General features: G+C 41.8%; 2 protein-coding genes across 8 annotated transcripts in view; one reads left to right on the top strand and one right to left on the bottom strand.

Moving 5' to 3' along the window:
- KIF20B (kinesin family member 20B) overlaps positions 1-15,647 on the bottom strand; it is a 31,204-nt gene extending 15,557 nt beyond the window's left edge. For 2 of the 3 annotated variants that reach the window (XM_025152014.3, XM_040703119.2), the window contains exons 1-22: positions 15,601-15,647; positions 15,068-15,185; positions 14,773-14,957; positions 14,144-14,252; positions 13,426-13,582; positions 12,855-12,941; positions 12,600-12,716; positions 12,287-12,425; positions 10,574-10,758; positions 9,359-9,407; positions 8,514-8,711; positions 7,931-8,042; positions 7,379-7,450; positions 6,769-6,915; positions 5,993-6,155; positions 4,688-4,942; positions 3,786-3,925; positions 3,081-3,228; positions 2,242-2,509; positions 1,697-1,758; positions 1,371-1,490; positions 11-173 (exon numbers count right to left, since the gene is read on the bottom strand). In XM_025152014.3, coding sequence (XP_025007782.2) covers positions 11-173; positions 1,371-1,490; positions 1,697-1,758; positions 2,242-2,509; positions 3,081-3,228; positions 3,786-3,925; positions 4,688-4,942; positions 5,993-6,155; positions 6,769-6,915; positions 7,379-7,450; positions 7,931-8,042; positions 8,514-8,711; positions 9,359-9,407; positions 10,574-10,758; positions 12,287-12,425; positions 12,600-12,716; positions 12,855-12,941; positions 13,426-13,581 — 2,581 coding nt within the window. In that variant the 5' untranslated portion in view covers position 13,582; positions 14,144-14,252; positions 14,773-14,957; positions 15,068-15,185; positions 15,601-15,647. Of the gene's footprint in view, positions 1-10; positions 174-1,370; positions 1,491-1,696; positions 1,759-2,241; positions 2,510-3,080; positions 3,229-3,785; positions 3,926-4,687; positions 4,943-5,992; positions 6,156-6,768; positions 6,916-7,378; positions 7,451-7,930; positions 8,043-8,513; positions 8,712-9,358; positions 9,408-10,573; positions 10,759-12,286; positions 12,426-12,599; positions 12,717-12,854; positions 12,942-13,425; positions 13,583-14,143; positions 14,253-14,772; positions 14,958-15,067; positions 15,186-15,561 lie in introns of all 3 variants that reach the window. The other variant, XM_046943156.1, reaches the window with a different exon arrangement.
- Positions 15,405-21,393, top strand: part of PANK1 (pantothenate kinase 1) — a 44,655-nt gene continuing 38,666 nt past the window's right edge. For 3 of the 5 annotated variants that reach the window (XM_015288409.4, XM_004942146.5, XM_040703124.2), the window contains exons 1-2: positions 15,765-16,008; positions 19,769-19,940. The gene's annotated coding sequence lies outside the window, so the exon portion shown is untranslated. Of the gene's footprint in view, positions 15,639-15,764; positions 16,009-19,768; positions 19,941-21,393 lie in introns of those variants that run through there. The other 2 variants (XM_025152019.3, XM_015288410.4) reach the window with 2 other exon arrangements.

Genomic DNA, 21,393 nt, shown 5'->3' with positions numbered 1-21,393 from the left:
GAAACTGTACCTTTCTTTGGAGGTGGCTCTTCCACAGTAGGCTGATCTTCAAAACAGCGCTTTTTTCCCACTTCCAACTCACTGTCCTCACGTTCCTCGAATTGGCTGCTTTCAGCTACTTTATTAGTGTTCTCTTCTGCCAGTTTTGTATTAATGGCAGTTAGAGTCTTGTCCTGTATTGATAGAAGATCAGTTACATTGCAGCTTAACAAAAGGAGCACTTAAGTTTCAGTAATCTTCTGTAGGCAAATATTTCCACAGAACTATCCAGCTAAAATGTTTATCCAGAGACCCCTGTAGCTGTCAGTTACAAATCTAACAGCTAGAACAGAAATCTAACCTTCAGATGACAATCAACACAATACTCGGTACAGTATACAAGGGAGAGCGAGAGCCTAGCAGGTTACAAAACAGAAGACCTGCACACAATCAAGAGGAGTTTACCAGTTTATCAAAGAATTTCCAGTGTCCAAGAAGTCAACACAGTTACAAATTCAAAGAGCAAATGCTCAGCTCTCACACAGACTCATCGCTTCACATCACACCGCTGCTAAGATGCTAAGCTCATTTTTATCATGGCAGATACAACCCAACTTGAAAGCTAAGTCAGCTCTGTCACGCATACTTTACATTACGCCCTTGGCCAGGAGTGAAGTTTCTCCACTTACAAGATGACAAGTGTTAAGCCATGCTGGCACTGCCAACGACTGATTACTCATCTTTAGTACCTCATGAAAAGAAAAGCTTCAGAAGCGTTCAGGCCGCACAGTCTCATGGATAGAGCTGGAGCCTTGCTCTTGGAAGAAGTAATAGGTAGCAGTCATCACTACTCATCACACTCAGCTTTAATACTATGGAAATACTAAGTTGCAGTGGTGCAGACAGAGTCAAAGACTGAGGAAGCTCACAGTGCTAAGTTTACAAGGGAAGAGATCTGAGTGACAGAATTAACTATCCATGTTGTCACAGCTACTTCAGGCTACCAAACATCAAGGTAAAAAATGAACAAAAAAACCACCAGAAGTGGTATGCACACAAGCTAGTCTTCACATATCCAGTAGCTTGCAGTACCTTAGTCTGGAGAAAGTCTTATCCTGGCCATCCACTCATACTTCAAACTCTGCTCAATATATTCATGCTGTTGCCCTTCCTTGGAAGTAGGAGTGCAAGGTAGCAGTTGGTGGAACACACTGATATTTCTGCTGTTTGTATTAACAACAACTATCTACAGATGCATTTGAATTGTTTACAATTTCAGACAAGTACCAGCTACATACAGAAAATCAGGTTTGCAAAAGTGAGTTGATTACAAGCATAGGGTTGGGGTCTTTCTTTTTTTGTATAAGGATACCAAGATGTGTAAAACTCACATAGTCTTTTACTTTTTCTTCTAAATCAGATTGTAAGTCTTGCAGCTTGGTAATAACGTCATCTTTCTGCACCACCATGTCCATTAGCTCTTGAATCCTTTCGTTTTGTGCATTCATTTGCTTGGAAATTGAAAAAAAAAAATTAGTTCAGTCATCAGCTTCTAATGTAGTGTTAAGTAGCTGAATTACACAACGCATTTAAAAGCAAGTTCAGTTAAGCCAAGCTCGGTAAGAAAGCTACTACTGGAGCCTACTGGAACAGCATTTTAAGCTACCACAACTTTACAAACAAACAATTTTACACAAGATACTCTTGATAAAGTTACCTGGGTTGCTTCTTTAAGTTGTTCAGCAGACTCATCCAGTTTAATCATCTGCATTTCAAAGTCTGTAACACACAGAAAAACTTGCATTACGTAAGCAGCCAATAGGCAGTTTATTAAGTCATCCATTTTTCCAGCTATTCTAATGTTTAAGTAGCTTTTGAATAAATTAACTCATTTGCATGTGGTCTGCATTATAGAGAGAGATTCAAAAGTTGTATTTCTTGGAATGAAAATGTTGCATCAACAAGATGTAAAGAAGAGGAGGGATTACAGTATAACAGTGAAATTGAGATATAGACATTTAACCCCAAACTTCTGAAAGCTTAAACCTGCTAGCTGCAGTTTAAAGGGGAAAAAAATGAAATAACCAAGAACTGTGCAATTATTCCACCTGAATATATGCACAGAACAAACCATCACTTACCTACCTACAGGCAATGGTTCCAAATGTAGAACATCTCCTCCACTTCCTACTCAAATTGGTTATTTCTATTTTAGATTAGTGAACTATGTCTTTCTTCTACCTTTCACATCGCATAACTCACCTTTGTTCTTCTGTGTCAGCTCTTCTTCAGTTTTAAGTAGTTTGGTGTTCTTCTCTGTCAGCTCTTCCTTGGTCCTCATCAGTTCAAAGTTAGTTTTTTCCAGCTGCTTTTCAAGCCAACCAATAGCTTCCTGCGGGTCCTCCAGGGATGCAATGTAACTGTGTGCTGCCTCAGCTTGCTTTTTAATATCCACGACATCATTCTGCAGAGAATCAAGAATGCCCTCAAGATCAACGCAGGTGTCCAGTACTACGCTGGGTTCTCCACCCTGAAACATAATTCACAGTCAGTTAAAATTGGTGAACAGCTAACTACACAAGGGCTGTTATTTCTACAGATAGTTTGGACAGCCATTATGAAGTCAACCACATAAAAGGTTTTTAATTCCAGCTTCAAAACCCACCTTGCGAGCTCACGTACAACTTGATACAGACGTGGATGGGGGGGAAGATATGAACTGGCAATCTAGCAACAGCAATTATGTTTTATACTATTTGATGACCCACTATCACACTCCTTTTTTATACTACCAGATACACCTCCTTCAAATTTAACGTACAAGCTAGGATTCCCCTTTTCTTTGTATACAAGCTACATTTTCATTTTGTGTTGCAGAAACACAGCAAAGCCCTCAAATTCCCAAAGCTTTCTGAAGGCGTTCTTAAGGACAGCAACTGTTCCTGTTAGGTTTTTTATTCTAGAAGAATAGATGCATCTTGCTCATCACACGGCACACAGCACACGTTTCCTTGCAAGCAGCCTTTATCGCTATTAGACGTGCTCATGACAGTTAAACAGTAAAAAGAACAACATTTAAGAATAAAGAAACAAAAACTTACCAGGGGTTCCGCTTGTTCACGGCGAGGCAGATCGTTTAATTTCTCTTCGTCCGGGCTTTTAGCATAACCACTTACAAGTTCCTTGAAAATTTCAAGGCGCTTTTCAGAATTTTCTTCAAGCCGTTCTCGTTCATGAGAAAGGCATTCTCTGTAGTACAGAAGAGGAAAGATAAGTCAGCTAAAAGCTAGCCAGTCTCAACCGCTGAGTTATTCGCATAGCTTCTTGTAAACAAAGATGGTTCTCTATTTTGAGAATAATACAGAGAATATTACTACAGAATATTAACAGAATAATACACAGAATATTACTACAATACTGACATAGAAATGTATTTCCCCGCTCCCCAAGATTTGCTGGAGCTGAGGGAGAGCAGCAGCAGATGACAACAGATGCAAATGTTTGCTAGAAGATTTTTTTCTGATCTCCTCAAGCCAGAATAATTCTGCTTGCCACTAAGAGAGCAGTAACTCAACATACCCACCGCTCCTCAGCCCCCAAATCAAAGCCTTTCCCACGCTGTGTTTCTCCTAAAAATCACGGTCCAAACAGAAACTGATTTCTTAACAGAGACTAAAATAAGTAACAGTAAAAGAGCAAGTCCAGCAGACTACTATTTCCTCCAACCCAACTCTCAGCCACAGGTGAATGTACCCTCACCTTTCTTTGTCAACCAATAGTTTTGAGAACATTTAAAGCTAACTTACTTGAACTGCTTTTCCTGCTCAGCAAAATATTGGGTAAATTCTTGTGCCACTTCATCACGAATTTTCACTTCCAGGAGTAACTTGTCCTTCTTCTCAGCAATAAGTTTGTTCTTCAAGTCTTCAACAAGATTCAGCAGTGCCTAGGATAACAGCAGTATTAAGTTTTTCATAAAGCAGTGGTTTCCCCCAAACTGAGTTTTCTCCCTTCACTCCATTTGAAAATGACCTCCCACTCCTTTTATTCACTTACTCATAAACTGGAGCATTCACAATTAGACTGAAGTATTTGTTTGGTTCTACCACAACAATCTACAAGGTTGCACAGAGAAGTCGTTAGCCAAGAATTCTAAAGCAGTGCAATTTATCTAGTTTTGAGCCCTTATTTTGCAGATGCCCATTTCATTTTTTTTGGAGGGGGGTGGGAGAGGGGATAATATGAATCAAATGCTACCCAAATATTCTCTAACCTGCTGTTCCTGCCTCTTTGCCCTATCTAGATGCAAATTCTAAAAGAAGCCCAATCCTAACACAGAATAAAATATCTGTTCTCTAAAAGACTTCTGCTTTGTATTTTTCCCCCCACAAATCATAAGGGAAAAGTTTTGTGTTGCTAAAAAAAAAAAAAAACCAAAAACAAGTAATCCTTGTTATGTACTGACCACAAGTTACCAAAAGCATATAAAAACAAGTCTGCGTGTCTCATTGCTCTATTTCAATTTGGATACATTTCACACAGCGTTCCCACACTGAACAATAAGTCAGAGTCATTCCACCTAGTTCTTACCTCTGAACTTATGGAGAGAAAGGGTGCTCAGAAGGAATAGGAGAGAGATGGAGGAAAAGAAGAATGTTGTCTTAAGCCTCAGTGATACACTAATTCTTAAAGCAGTCCTGGCACTTACTGAATATTCTTCTTTTCCTATAAGGACTTTATTTTCTTCATCTTTCAGCACTGTTTCTTCTCCTGACTTACTACGTTCTTCCTCCATCTCAACATCATCATCTTCCATTACATCTTCTAGGGTTCGGTCCCATAGAAAGCCAGTGCTTCTCCTTGGGATGGTCATTTTAGAGCAACAAGGCACTGATGACCCACTTGCTGATTTCTGGCCAAATGACTCATCTTGAGGAGGAACAGATGCATCCGTAACTATAACCTACCCAGGAAATAAAAGGAAATTAGCCAGGCCATCAGTATTCCTCCTACCTTGACTAGCGCTTCCAAGAGGGACCTGCTGCTATTTCCTCTCCTGAGCTTAATATCTCCTTGGCCTATGCTTTCTTTGGTCACTACTTAAACCAGTTTACAAAAAAGTACTAAGGAGTTACTGCAGACTCCAATCCTACTTCCAATCTCAAGAGTTTCACTAGCAAAACAACCTCCAAGAACTACCACTTCACGCAGCCACAGATGTCTGCTTCTTCTATGTTTTGAGTTTCCAGCTGCATTCAGTGCAATTGAACGTCACCTTTTTAGTTCTTTGTCTTGCACAACCACATCACCCTCAGAGGCTGCTCCTTCTACTTTCACACTTAACCTCCTCAGGCATGGCCACAATCCAAGGGCGCACATCCCTCAGTCACGCTTCAAACAAACTCCCAACACTTCAAAGACTTCCATCAAGACTGTAGCATTGATCTGACAGCTTAGTCTAACTTCTCCAGCATTATATCGTAGCACTCACTCCTACCCATTCTGATTAACCTCCACTTTCCCCCTGAAGCCTCTAACAGCCATAACACAGCCTTTCAAACTCTTTCCTGCTCCATCTCTTTTGTCAATACTTGCACTGAACAATATTCAAAACTACCATATCAATAGCATATGGGGTAGCTGGATTTGCTTTCCTAGATGGAAACATATTTTGAGTGGAGGGAAAAATGAAGCAAGTAGTGGAGAATCTCCTCCACATGTAACAAGTTGCTTCTTGTTGGGCTGAATACTTTTTACGAATAAGATTCCCAAAAGATGCTTCTGCCCACACACCCCAAACAAAAACAATGACCCCAGTAGAGATTTTTAGAAACCTCTGTAGGGAAGTAAAGCCCAACTAAAAGACCAAATTAGAAAGTTTGATTGTTGTGTGGAGACAAGCACCCTGATTCATAGTATATAACCTAGATTCATATTCTTGGAAGTGACAGAATTTCTTCTTTAAATGCAAAACGTAAGTACCAATCAACAAAATAGACTACAACACACTCACTTTTTGTGCAATAGCTGAGAACCTCAGCACATTGAATGTTTCATCACAGGCTGAAGCACACTGGCTGATGTTTACCAACATGTGTATCTTCCCTTTTCCACTGAAGAATCCCTGTAGAAAGTGCGTTAACTTGCTCTCCCGAAATGGTATGTGCTGCTGCACCCTTTGAAGACAAAAGCCACAACAAATCCCATTACCAGAAGTTAACAACTTCAATTCAGTGTAAGAGCTATCCAAGTGGAAGACAACATATTAATAACCGCAGTAGTCTGTAAATCATTTTGAGTCGTGAGTTGTTCTTAATTTTTATTTTTTGCTAGTTTGCAGAAAGGTTGTATGGTGGTTCCAGCTACAACGCAGCCATTATCTTCTTAGACAACCCACCAGAACATTTAAAACAAAAAGTACGTTCAGCATTTAGCCCAAATTAGGGAAAATAGTGAAAAGGAATTTTGTAACTTATCCCAGGATTTCTTTGAGAAGCCAAGGCCAGAAAAACAATGATGTTAAGTTGCTTAAGTCCACGACAACATGTTCAAAGATTTAAAATTTGAGAGGTTTTACTAAAAAAAAAAAAAGGTTTTGTTTCAAAAAAGCAAAGCAGGCAAGTTTATAGACCACACTGTTAGATCAACAGGGCTTCCCACAAATGCAGAAGCCCACAGATTGTTTTCACTCATACCTTAGTTTTGTACTCTGCATTTTAAACAGTAGCTGATACGTCGTACACAATATCCAAAATCTACAACTGGTTTACAGTTTGTACAAGGACTTACTTGGACTGCTGACTGATCTTGAGTGCAGTAATACACTTGCTTAGAGTCAGGAGAGACGTATTGATATTTCCACTCTCTTTCAGTCTATCACCTTCATTGCGCGTCTTGGTATACCTTTCTGAACCAGCAAGATCACACAGTGATAACCTGAAGGCAGATAAGGAAAATTAAGTTTTCTTGCCTTGGAACGTGCACTGATTATTTACTATTTCCAACACAATCACGCTTCCTAAAGGAAGAGTTTCTTGAACCCTTCCATGCTGTTTCATGTTGCTTTCCTAGTGAAGTTGCACACTACTTCCCGACAAACTCTTCTTCAACAGAGCTTCCATTTTTCTTCCATACGCTTCCTTCTGAGTACTTACACAAGTTCAGAAGCTGAGTGGAGCAGGATAAAGGAACATTGTGCTGAACAGAGGGCACAAGATATAGAACCGCATTGCAACCTGATGGTTTAGTACTGCTTGACGGTAGGAAATGGGGAACCACCACTCATACAGGAGGCTCTAGCAGGGAACGTTGTGTATGTAGCCTAATATCAATACACCAACACTGAAAATAACTGATAGTTTCATCCCAAAAAAACAACGGAACTCTGCTCTGAACTTACTCATTGACTCGTGTCACTCGTGGCATTTCAAGGTCTTCAATTTTTAGCACCTTAATTGTAAATATACTGTGGCTAAAAGGAGAAATTCAAAAATCAGGAAGGAGAAACGAAGCAAGATCAACAGGCAGAAATACAGGTATTACTTAAAATCTACAACATCTATGCAAAATGCTGCTCTATCTATTCAAGATTCCATTAACTTAATCATTCCACTAGATGCATTCAACCTTTTAAAGAGACATTCTTACTTGGCTTATTTTGCTCTTCTTCCCACACCCCCTCAAGACCACCAAGATTTAGATGGAAGAAGGCTTAGTTATTTTGCTGAGAGTTTTTGATAGAACACTTAGCTTTTGTACATGCTTGTCTGCTTGAAGGAATAATCCTTCTAGTTTCAAGCACTAGAAACACATACTGTCACAGGATATCAAGTGGAACTCTAGATATGAATCCTTTCTAAAGCCTTCTCCCCGACAAAAAGCATAGGCAATACTTTAATTAATCCCTCTTCCCCCCACTATGTTACACCCAGTGTCAGTCAAAGTTCCCCACCTTCGGCTGGAGCAAGTATTTAGCTTGGTGCTTGCAAAACTCTGGTGTTTCTGTCCCAGTTTAAAAAGTCTAAAAGCTTCTTTAGAATCAGAAACATGAACCCACTGCAGACCTTTCAGAAGAAGGAAAAGTGATTTTGTCAGCCTCTTTAGCAAAAGGGAAAGTGAACAGGAAATCATGTATACAAGCAAAGAATAATACAAGTCAAGACAATAAAATATTTTATTAACTCTGCTTCAAACATACGATAAGTTTATGACACATAAGACTAAGATTCTTCCTCCCATGGAAAAGGGCTAGCTATACTATATCACAACACTTTATCCTACCAGCACACTAAAGCATGCTCTATCCAAATTAAGCAGCCTTAGTATTGAAAGGACGAAAGGGAAGTTCTTAAACTAATGAAGACACAAATTTGCATTCATTGGTGTAGAAGTCAATCAGAGCAGCTTTTTGTTTTAGCTTGTAGCTTTTAATGGGAGGTGGGGAAAGAAAAAAAAAAAAACACCACAGGTTATCTGCATAACTTTCTCGATCATCTACTTCACAAGCTTGGCAGTTTGCAAAGCATTCTAGTTACCTTTTACATAAGAATATCCCTTGATGTCTTGAGCAAGGCGAAGTGTCCTTTTTTTCTTGTCATTTGACATAGGAGCCAGTAAATCATAAAAACACTCATTGTAAATCTCAAAAAATGAAACCCAAACAGAGAACTTCAAGAAATTATCTACAGAAAATCCGCTAGATTGTTCTGATCCTTTTGAGAGATTTTCCACATCTGCAAAGTAGAAAACAGTACAAGTCAGCGTAGAGACAGGAAAACTAGTTACACTTAAAAACAAGCAATCACTAAGATTACAGCAGCCTGGTTAATTAAAGAAAACTTTTCCCAGGCAAGGACCATGGAGATCCCCCACCTCCCATACACACACCGAGCATCTGGAAGTCATATGCTTGCCCTACACATTTGCAAAGGCACCTCTACTTTAGAGCTTCCTTTTCCAACTCCAAAACCTAATCTAACATGGATAGTTGGGTTAGAAATATTCTGAACTCTTCAAAGGCTTTACAACATAGAGAATTGAACTGGTAAGGACGCCTCGTGCTGACTTTTTAGGGAAGCTTAGTATTTAGGTAGTTCTTAAATGCCCTCAAAGCCTGCCAGAATATCACCAGGGACCTTACCACAAGCAGTCCTCTTTTCCTTTCTCTTACTTTCACCGCATAATACCAGGTCATGCTAGCTTGTCCATGTAGTCTCCTAACCATTTCATCCCTTCTGTTTTCTGCCTAGATGTCCTGCCCATTATCCCATTCAGTCACAAGTAAAAGACAAACAATCCTTTCAGTATTAACATTAGCCAGAAGTCAGTTGGTGACCTTACAGAAGCTTTTCTAATGGTTATTGTTTAATATCAAACATACCTTTAGAATCAGCTGGTGCTTGGCCATTAGTGCTATTGCGATAGTCTACCTACAAAAGAAAAGAGAGACTTCAGGATTTATTATTCAAGTACAGCACCAATACACCATCAGCTGCATTTGTTTTTACTGCTCTATTGTCCTACCAGGAAGCAATACAGTGTACTTTCAATACGCCAACGCAACAATCTGGCCTATATGTTATGACTGGCTCAGAGCACTCATACCCTCCTGCTTTAAATCTTGTTTTTACCTTACTTGTCATTTCTGACAATTCCTTTACTATAAGATCTGATGCATTTCAGCTTCCTGATACAGAAAGAAAGAAAATAAATAAAGGGAAAATCCCGAATGGGAAAAGGAGTTATTTAACAGGATGATTTGCAGTAGCCCAGTTGGAATCTGCATATTACCCTTCATGAAACTAGGACTCCTGAACTATATTTCCTATTGGCACTTTCTTAATTCAGGACTTCCATATGTTATGGCCTAATAGGTCAACTCTCAGAAACAGAAGTTCGGGTATAATACTCGATCACTTCATGTAGATAAGCATCTTATTGTTTCTTAACGCAGGCTGCCAAAGTGTTACACAACTGAAGATGTGCAATGAACGCAAGATATCTACACAACACTCACCCAGATCTGGCTTTGTACAAGCACCAAAGCTTGCAGCTACTCAGTTTATAAGGTCAAGTATTTTACCTAGGAACATGGTTCTTGACACTAGAGGAGGCACCTATATCACATGAGCACATCTCATCCTACTCCATTAGAGACTTAAGATCAGCACAGGGCTGTCCACTGCGTTTTCTCTCCACGTCCTCACTAAACCTAGAACAGGTTTACACAGCTTTGGTTCCTGTACATGTACAAGACAGGTGTTGGCAATTTTTCCCTTGAAATACTTAAAGATCATTGGAGCCAGGCTTAATACGTGCCTGTGCCCTTGAAGTTACTCAGAAAGAATTTTACTGCCACCTGCCTTTCACACCGTGGAAGCCCATGCTTAACTAACTCATCAATAAGATCAAGGTAACATACTCCACAACTAAAATATCCTAACGTGGTGTCGCATGCCACTAAGAAGATGAAGAACAGAAAGACCAATAGCAAACTATGTGTAAACGCAGAAGTCTTATTACAGAATGGACAGGATAACACTGAGCTATCTCAAGACGCATGTACTCATCATTTCTTTATCAAGTAGTCTCCTACCTCTTTTGTTAGACGAAGCAAGGAATTTTTAAGAGCAGTTTCTTCTCTCACTTGGTCTTTAGTCAGTTTTATGTAATCTCTCCACCGAATAGGTTTCAGATCCATTTTGGAGTATAGCCTCCCTCCAATAGTTTTAAACAACATATCCATCGTCCTTGGCAAAATCCCAACATCATCTTCTGTCCCTATAAGCAAGACACAAAATAAAGGCCCCAGTTACTACTATGGGCAACATGAAAACATAAATGAAGACGAAGATAACTGATTCTAATCCCAAGGCATACACAAAGCATTTAGAGGCTGGTTACAGCCTGAAGCAATGTTTGCAGTGTTACTAGACTGTTTCTGAAAGATACAGGCTTTAAGCAGCAGCTTGTTGCTCATTCCTTAGACATTACAGAGCATTGCTTTAAAACTGCCAGGATATTCTGTATAAGCTTAGCCTTAAGAGAACATGATAAAACAAAAAACAAAAGACAAAAACAAACAAACAAACACTCAACAAAATTCCACATTTAACAAGCCTGAAAATTTCCAACCATGTTTTCCAGGCTTCCTTCCCTCTCTGAAACAATCCTGAAACACAGCCAGAGTAATGTCTCTGCTACAACGTTGTATTCATCCCACCAACCTTATTAACAAATACCTAGAAGCCTTGTAAATGTTGTTAAAGTAACTGAACTCCTTTCCCCATTGCCTTTTCTTGGAGCACACAACTACCTCCGTGTCTTGCCTACTCCATGCCTTAATTTTTCCACTGTCACCAAACACCACACACACTTAAGTGTTTGTAAAGTCAGTCATGAATACAAGACAGGTCAATACACAGAACGAGTTATGTAATGCTGGACAGAAGATGCACAGAAAGATAACTTTTGAAGATACTACCCTGCCGATTCTTAACAGACGTGTCCTAAAAGTGTATTACTGCGGGAAAGTCTCAGTTCCAAAAATGTTGGAAATGAAACTGCTGGAAATAGATAGTAACAGAGCACTACATCACAGAAATAGGGGAATTTGTTTCCTTGTGAACCCAATCATTTCTTCCTTATGACAGCTTTAAACATAAAAAAACAACCGCTCCCAGCCAGAAAGGATATGGATGCATTATTTCTGTATTATTAAAGCTCAGAGAACACAATCTTCTATAATGTTGCTATATCTAAACACAGAAATTTGAAAAAAAAATTCAAATACCTTAATCAAATGTTTCCAAATGTTTAATCTCTGCCTATGACAAATGAAAACCTCAGACATACTTGCTTCAGATAAAGAACAGCATTCAAGATGCATACCTTTCTAGTACGAACCAAAACTAAAGTTACTCTAGCGTAGACTGACTTACACCCTTCTCACTTTATTTATAGATACCACTTTATCTACAGGTATCTGTAGATGGTTTACTTTCACAGCTTTCTCTTCCTCCTGAGATTTGGAGTACTCGGACAAGAAAGTCATACACATCTGTCTGAAATTACTGCTGGCTTCCAAAGGAATATCACTGCACGTGAATGCAAATTTGGGTAGTGATTCCAGTTGTCACCTTTGTAATATTTGTTACGGAAGAAGACTTCTCAAGGCTACTAATATTCAAAAGAAGGCAACGTACAAGGCCTGTAGAGTCACTAGGCAAGAAGTCACAGCATCTCTCTCTTCTAGAAGTAAATGTCACTGTAAGAAATTGCTTCAAGGAAAAAACATTTCTACTCATACCTTGGAAGGTGTAGGTTTTCCCAGCATTTGTAACGCCATACGTAAAAACAAGGCGATTACATCCTTCTAGGAAATCTTGCACTGGTTGCCTCATAGTCCCTTCAAAGAATTCTTCCTGAGTTGCTTCAGGTCCAAACACCTGAACGTTACCAAGAAGCTGATTAGTCTCTCTATTTTGTTTAAGCAATCCTCAGATACATGTTTATGGCTCTAAAGACAGTTAAGGAAAACTTGTTTGTTTTATAGGAAGGAACAGAAGACAAGCAACTTTTTCCACAAATAACTTAAAAGCATTTAAAGACAGTTCATTTACTCGTGAAAAGGTGAACTTTGCCATCGTCTGTCCGGCAGTTTTTTCACTCAGTCGACTCAAGGAGCTCTTAGGGGGTTTCAATATAATGCTTGTTGAGTCCTCCAGTGAAACACACCCCTATTAAAAGGAAGCACAAGTAATGCAGCCATGAAAGAAGTTTTAAAAGGTCATCTCATGGGGAAAAAAAGAAAAAAGTATACATTAAGGGTTGGTTTTCTGTTGTTTGTTTTCTTTGAGATTAAATAAACGTCTTACCTGTGATCCATTGGCTCTTTCCAGTGCTGTAAAGGGCTTAATACGCAGGCAAACTTGTATGTGTCCCCTAGGCTCCAAGCTAGACCTCTAAAATGAAAAGAGCTGGAAGTCAGAAATCTGACTAGATCCACTGTCTGACAACTAGCACATTAAGGCAGCGTTATTTTCATCAGCCTATCGCCACACACTCATCTGATGGCACGGGAAGCAAGAATATCTCACTCTCTGCTTTCACAAGTGATTCGGCCCTTGCTAAACTTCTTTGTCAGATCCTGGAGCTTCAAAACAAGTAATATTGCAGTACGCTCATATACTACATCCAGGCCAACTCTAAACAAAAGCATTCCATTATTGTGCTTCTCTGAAATGACGTGAGCTTCATCCACTAATACTGATGCACCTCATAAGGTATCAAAGCAACGCCACACGTCTTGGTCTAGTCTGTGCATAGTCGAACAGCATAATAAAGATGATTTTCACCTCCTCTGTAGGATCATAGTGCTTCTTATCAAGAAAAGAATAAAGTTTATTCTGAAAGATCCAATTAATTTTAAAGATAAAGCTTTCTTACCCGGCTCGTGTCTGAGCTTGAAGAAGCTGAACAAAACTCATCAGAGAGATTTGTTTTAATATCTTCCACGTTTACTAGTCCTGTTCTTTCAGGTAGCTCTGCGCTAGCTACATAGGATGGTCTGAAAAGCTTATCTTCCTCTGAATTTGGTTCCATTCTGCAAGATAATACAAAAAGAAATTATTCCTTGCTCTTTCAACACATGATGAAGAGTTCCTGACCTCTGTTAGGTAACATGAGACTCAGTGATTTCTGCAGTTTGCTTCGTGTGCATGTACTGACTCTTGGTTCCTCTTCCTTTTCTGTTCTATTCAGCTTCCTTTATCTCAAACCCACAAGTATAACTTTTTCCTATTCTCCCCGCCATCGCACTACAAGGAGCAAACTGTGCAGTGCCTAGATGCCTGTCAGACTAAATCACACCACCAGTGCCCACCAGGAGAAAGCCTTCTGCATGCAGCACAGCCCTGCTAGAGCCGTGATGGCTGGCAGAAATAGTCACAGGTGTCATTTAACGAAAGCAGTCCCGCTCCACGTAACCTCCCCCATCATCTCATTTGGGGGTTAGAGTCTCCATTTACAATAAAAGCTTATTAAAATAAAACAACGCAATAGCTGATCTCTGCAGCACCTATTAAATGGTTGGTATTATAAAGGATAACCCAATGCAGTTTAACACTAGACAGAACTCACAGACATTGTAAAGGCTAAGAGGTACCTTTGGCTGTTTGCAGGATACTAAAGATCAGAAAGCCTCATGCCAGAGCTGTATGGTTGTTAAATCCATAATTTAACTCCTTCAGTGTATCTCAGTCCCAGCAGTGAATCTGCTTCAGAAAGGGAAAGCATAATCGATTCAGCGTTACGGACAGTAGACAGACAGGATACCAAAATATGTGAGTACATTTGACTTAAATAAAACTACGCATTTTGTCCGCGCTTCATTCTCCTGCTGCTTCTTCCCGTGATGCTACAGTTGCCACTTTTGCAGTTCTTATTTGCACACTGAAATAGCTTGCCAGGATATCACTCATCCATCATGGCAAAAAGCACTCTAACACTTAGGTGCTGCCCGGCCTCCTGCAGCTTGGACAGCAATTCAGCTGTCTTACAACACCACATCCTCACACCCACGCTACAGCAGCGCCCATACAGTGTCTGTAAGTGCTAATAAGGAATACAAAACGTTTGTTAAACTTCAGCGGTTAAAGCGACCAACGGGACCGGCGGTGGGTCAGAGCCCCTTCGCTCGCTGACAGCACTGCCTCTCGTGCAGTCGCATTTTGGGTCTCCGTGAGCATCACAGAAACCACTGGGATGTATCAACACGCAGCTCAGACTGCCTACCTGACCTGCAACAGGCAGATACAGAGTTGGACAAGGCTAGACAAACATCGCTGAAAGTTACGCAGAAGGTAAGAGACGAGGCGCTCCCTTCCCTCTAGCCTACGGCTTTCAAGCGCGACAGGCAGCTGTTCAAATCAGGGCGAAGCCCGGCCTCAAATATCGTCGGAGCTTCAGCAAACGCCGTCCTGCACGAAGGAAACGGAGCCGCGCTGAGCGCCCTGCAGGTCGCTAGGCAACCACAAACCGCCGACGCCTTCGAAGGAGCCGTCCGTCACATAACGGCCGCCTTACTTACTCTCAGTAATCGCTGCTCGCAAAGCGGCATTTATCAGGATCCTGCTCTCGCGCTGTAATTTCTCGCTCGAGAAGCAGAAGGCAAACGCTGCGCCGCAGGCAGAGTTGGAACCGAAGCCCTATGCGTGAGAGTTGCGGTCAGATCGGTAACGCTACAAACAGGAGATACCGACCGCCCATCTGCCCCTGTTAGGGCCGACAGCGCTGCGGACACCTCGGATGTCCCGAGGTGAAGATATTACAGATACCGCCGCGGAAGAGCCGCTCTCCTGTCGGCATGCCCACGCCTGCTGCGCCTCGATGGACCGCCTGAGGGGGCAGGGGTAGCCCTCAGCCCCGCCTCCCCCAGGGACTCTTCATCCGCCATCAGGACTTTCGTGGCTCGGGGAGGTCAGGAGACCACAGCACCCCGCCGCGAAGGTCGACTCTGCCTCTCGCTTCAGCCCCACAGCCCGCTGAGACCGCCCGTGCCCACACCGCGCTGCCCGACCGCACCCGCTGGACCCGTGCCGAGCGCCCCCCTGCGTCGCCCACCTGCGTGCACCGCCGCTGCCGTCCAAAGAGCACGTCCGGTAACGGCCGCGGATTCTTTTCAAATTTAGCCAATGGCAGCGCGCGGCGCCGCTACGCATTCTGGGGCCGAGCAGGGATTGGCTGTCTGCGTAGACGTGATTACGGTGAAAGGCCCGATGGGAGATGTAGTCGTAGGGGTGATATAGTATGGTGTGGTGGGTGGGTCGCGTTGCCGTTGTAGAAGTCTCTTCATGGCAGTCGGCTGGCTCTAGGGTGTGGGCATGCTGCGTGGGTGCTGGCGGAGACTTCTTTGTCATGCCCGCGCGGATCGTCCGGGGGCAGCGGGACTCCCACCGCATGTCACAGCGTCTGAGCCCCTTCGCCTCCCCTCTCCTCACTGCGCGTCCCAGGCCTAGCATGAGGATGTGTGTAAGTCTGCGGTCCGCGCTCGTCGATACTCGCGTGGTTGAGGTGCTGCTGCTCCTACGAGTCGGAAGGGCCTGGCGGCGCGCCGCGGTGCGTCGGTGGGGCGTGTAGGAGGGCTGATGGCTGCCTGCAGTGTGCCCTGGGGCCGAGGCGCTCCGCTTGGCAAACTGCTGGCCTCGTGTCAGGCTCGGCTTTTCCTTATTGCGGGTATAGCGCTGATGCAGCTGTGGGTAATGCTCTCTGTGTTTGGACCCTTCCCCACCTAGAAATTACTGTTTGGGACTACTTTGTTTGACTTTGTTTTCAAAGCAGGGAATGGCAGTCGTGCCAGTCAGGTTATTGTGTTCCAGAATGGCAGAGTATGGCAATGTGTGCATTTGGTTAATAAAAATTGCCCTAAGTTTCTTTTTAGACTCAGACAGGAATCCTTTGAACTTTAATGAGAAGTGTCTGTCTGTTTTACATTGAAATAAAAGGAAAAGTGTCTTGGATAGTCGGTAACTATCAAACACAAAGGTTTGTTTTTCATCCGAAGAATGCTGTATAGTGCAGGCAGTTCTGTACAAAATCATTCTTCACAGATCCTGCTGCTTCAGCTAGGCTGTCTGAAATCCCCTCTCTCTTTAAACAGAAGTTATGTCATATCAGTAATAGAGATTATTGATTTCAATTTGGATGCCAGCCATGTTGCAAGAGTTGCTCTGTTTTAATGGTGTAAGATTATGCAACTTTGAAGTGGAGATTGTTTGCCAAGCAAAACCAAGAAGGTCCCATAGGCTCTGTAAGAGGTTATTTTTTAAAGTATCTTCTAATACTTTATCATCGTTTTTCCTGTCAGGAGAGCACTGAGAACAGTTGTAAAAGAAAGGGAAAAACTTGCTTCTAGGGCAAACCTGGCAGTTATTTTCTTCAAGTAGCTGAGAAGGTAAACTGAAGACCTCAGGAAATTTTGCAAGATATATTCCTAGAAAGGTTGGAGACTTTGTCTATTGAAAAACAAACAAACAAAAAAAACCACCCTGGTAAGGTGAGACATAATGAAGCACACAGAACAAGCAACATTTTGGTTTTGAGTACTGGATTTCTAAAGCTATTTTTATTGTACTACACATGCTGCATAACTTAACCTAGCATCTCAGAGGACTACCATCAACATATGAAAAGAGCAACCTAAAACACAATCTAACATGTGCTCTTATACAAACAGTGATAAAGAAAACATTAGCTCAGCATAACCCAGCCTGCTTTTGCATGATTCTGTGATGAAACTCCATCTATGTGTATACACTTTATGGCTTTCAACCAATACATTCTCCTTAAGTGGTTTGTGCAAGGGTAGCCAGTTACAACAAAATTATCTGTTGCCAAATCTGTTAACTCGTTACCTCTGAAATTAGGTCATTTCTCGTAAAATTGCCTATAACCTGTGGAGTGAGGTTACCGCTCCCCAGGGGGCTACGGGTTTTTGTAAATGATGTAGTAGAACTCTTCCCCTTATCCTGGGAAACACATGCTCCCTGTATATGGGACAGGATTCAAAAGTTGTGGGCAGTCTGCTCATCTGAGTGACAAGATCCCCTACGAGACGGTTTGTGTCAGTTGGCTTTACTTTGCTATCAGAAGTAATTAGAGACACAGCTAGCACTGCTGGGACTCAGCCTAGCACTCTGAGCCCATTGATCAGCAGCAAACCAGGACAGGCTCCAGCATCTCTGTAGTCAACTCACCTTTGCCAGGAAATTTAACAAAGCCACCTCTGTGTCCCCTCAGTGCCTGGATGTGCTCCATACAGAGCTTTCTGGGACTGCTTCAGGGATGGTCCTTCTTGCAGAGCTAGCCTGGAGCTCATTGGCACAGAAGTGTCCTTGCAGAAAATGGTGCATTTCTTGAGTTATCTCCTTGGTAGTTGCTGCATGAGCCCCTTTCCCTGTCATTTGCACAGCTGTGGAGGTATTTCTCACTGCCTTTAATGTGACTCCATATAGAAGTTCTCTCACTGCAGTCAGTGGCCTTCAGGTAACATCATGTCTAATGCACATGCAGTTCATTCTATGAACTGATGATTTTGCAGACTGTTCATTTTCTTATTTTCCTATACTGCTATAGGTATGTTCTGCTTCACCATATCTATCTATCTATATATTTGGCTGGAAAGCTGCACAGAGGAAAAGGATCTGGGGTTATTAGTTGACTGGTGGCTGAATGTGAGCAGGCAGTGTGCCCAGGTGGCCAAGAAGGTCACTGGCATCCTGGCTTACATCAGAAATAGTGCAGCCAGCAGAAGCAGGGAGGTGATCATCCCTGTTAACTTGGCACTGGTAAGGCCTCACCTCAAGCATTGTATTCAGTTTTGTGCCCCCCACTACAAGACAGTGGAGCATGTCCAGAGAAGGGCAACTAAGCTGTGAAGGGTCTGGAACATGGGTCTTATGGGGAGTGGCTAAGGGAACTGGGATTGCTCGATCTGGAGAAGAGAAGGCTCAGGGAAGACCTTATTGCTCTCTACAACTGCCTGAAAGGAGATGGTAGTGAGGTGGGAGTTGGCCTCTTATCTCATGTAAATAGTGATAAGACAAGAGGTAATGGCTTTAAGTTGTGCCAGGGGAAGTTTGGGTTGGATATAGGAAATGTTTCTTCTCATAAGGAGTGATAATGCACTAGCACAGGCTGCCCAGGGAGGTGGTGGGGTCGCTGTCCCTGGCGGTGTTCAAGAAACATTGATATGGCAGTGAGGAACATGGTTAGAGGGCATTGTGGGAGTGGGTTGGTGATTGGACTACATCATCTTAGCGGTCTTTTCCAACCTTAATGATTCTGTGATTCTAAGCAACGAGCTGCTTCCTTGAATTTGCAGTTTTTAGCTTTGTTCATATTGCTTGGCTATGACTGACTTCTGATTCTTTACCTATTTCCTGCTCGTTCCTTACAACATCTCAATTTGGTTTCCTATAAGAGGTGGTTTCATGTTACTGGAGATCTTGCAACTAGCTTTAAAAGCACAAGCTTGAGAGAAAAATGCTTTGGGTTCTTCAGTGTCATTTTGTGTTTGAGCATGCGTGTGCCCAAGCTTCCCCTGGATCTGTGAAGCACCGAAGCAGCTACCTGCAGCCCAGCAAGGCCAAGCAGGCCGGTCCCTGCAGATCACTTGCGCAGCGTGCCCTCCAGCGGTCACTGGGCAAGACAGCACTCCCAAGCATGAGGATAACTGTTTACGAATCTTTGAAGGTTTATATGAACACCAGTGTGTGGAAAAAAAACATAGTATTACTCCTTCCGAGGGAACTGAAGTGGGAGAACATTTGAAATATATTTATTTAGATGTATTTTGTTCAGCTTGCGTAACTCAAGATTTAATTCCTCTTTGGAAAGAAGCAGTTGAGACAGAGCCTCTCATTATTCCTTCTGTCCCTTGTTGCTATTACTCAAACCTCTTATGAAGTAAAGAGAACATTTGAACTGTAATCAACTCTTTAATCTTGTAATTAAACAACACAGTTTCAAAATTGATTGTTTTCTGTAATGCAATAACAAAAATAGTCACTGCTTTGAGAGTTAGATCTAGCATTTTGAAACTGGAAACTTCTGCCTCTCATCAACAGGCTTAAAACATACGTACAGCTGTAGCTGTCTCTTGGATCATTCTGGTTACTAACTGTATGAGCGTTCTTGGATTATTTCATTTTGAACAGCTCTTTCTTTAATGAGCAGATGTAACAAAGTTCTACTTTCTGTACTGGCTTTCCTGTTGTTCTGCCTCCTCTAGGGTCCTTTTGTAACTGTCAACAAACACCACGAAACCACTGAGGTGGCTGAGTATTTTGCTGCTTTTTTACTGAAAGGAGCTGAGGCTTTTGGACATCAGTCAGCTGATCAGTCTGAACAGCACAGTACCATGTTAGTTGGTATAATAGCAGAAGTGGCCTTTGGAGAAAATGGTAAGAACTGTTTTCATGTTCATACAAACATTTGTCCTGTAAACGTATTTGTTGTTCTGTACGACTGGTTCGTGGTCATGTAGCAGATGGTGTAGTTAGTCAGCAGGTGTTTAAAATTTATATCATGTATCTTAAAACAATTGTTTAACATATACAAAGTATTTTGCGCAAGTGTATTTGTCTTCCTAATTGCAAGTCAAAGATTAGGCCTTTTGCCATAAGATTAAGATGCTAATTATTTTCCTTGAAGACTGTGTGTATTACCTTGTAAGCTCATCCAGGTGGAGGAGAGGGAATTAATTCCAGATACTGCTAGTGAAATTTTATTTCTCTCCATGTGTTACTGATTCTTTTTCAGTCATCCATAGAGCATTATAAATACCAATACAGGCAACTGTAATTTAATGGTAAAACCTGAGGACAGACTTTCCTAAAATGAAATGTATGTTTGAGTTTTACTTCAGTAGAGATTTAAAAAGTTTTATTTCAATTCGAGGCTTCTTACGGTAATGCTTTGTGGTGCAAGAAACTTGAGCTTTAATCCTTAGGATGGCTTTTTTTGAGAATACTGGTTCTTCTTGCATAGTGTTGCATAAACTTTAGTCTATAAGTAGTGGTTGAATGGTCCCAGGGTGCTCAGAACAGCCCCAAAAAGTGTTTCCAAAAGAAGTCATTCTGTTGGTTGTAGTATTGTCAACCTTTGCTCTGTCACCTTACTAGAAACTTAATAAGCTTAATACATTGGAGTATAAAGTCAGTATGAATCCAGAGTAGCACAAAGTGAAAGATGTGAAACTGGCTGAGATACCAAAATGCATCTCAATTTAAATATATGTATGTGTTGGTTCCATGCAGAAGCCGCAAGGCTGGCTACTACGGTGTCTCAAGGATATAAGGTGTCTCAAAAAGATCGGTTCAAGGGCAAGAAGCTTACTGCTCATGTGATATGGGCAAAATACAAGGACCAGGATACAGTGTAGCCGTTACAGTATTTCTGTGTAGTATTACTCATCTTTCTGGCTCTTACACCCGAGACATAGTTGCTTTTATACTTGGCAGCATTAGCTGTGTGTCCTGACCTCAGGAGCCATTGCTGTTCTCTGACAATATGTACTGTTCCTCACAATGTCGTCAGGCTTTGGATGCTCTCCGCTTCTCCTTGAACTCATGCGAGCACACGAGTGGAGTAGGGCAGTTGCACCAGTGACCTCTAGATGTTCAGTTTGAACTTCCAAGGGAGTCAGTGAGGCACTCAGAATTGCTTCAGACGTGTTAAATTCTTGTTCTGAAAGTGCAGTTATACTTTTATAGTAGAGCTAAACAACACAACAATAACCTGAATTTCCCACTGGAGTTTCCCACTTGCCTCTCGGTTTAGATATAAAAATGAAATGTTTGGTGTTAGATAATGCTGTTATCCTAAAATATTATAAATGTGCATTCCTTGCTTTTT

Source organism: Gallus gallus, chromosome 6 (assembly GCF_016699485.2).
Source record: "Gallus gallus isolate bGalGal1 chromosome 6, bGalGal1.mat.broiler.GRCg7b, whole genome shotgun sequence".
Classification (NCBI taxonomy): Eukaryota; Metazoa; Chordata; class Aves; order Galliformes; family Phasianidae; genus Gallus; species Gallus gallus.
Note: the sequence above shows the minus strand (reverse complement) of the source record. Positions and strands in the feature narration are given on the sequence as shown.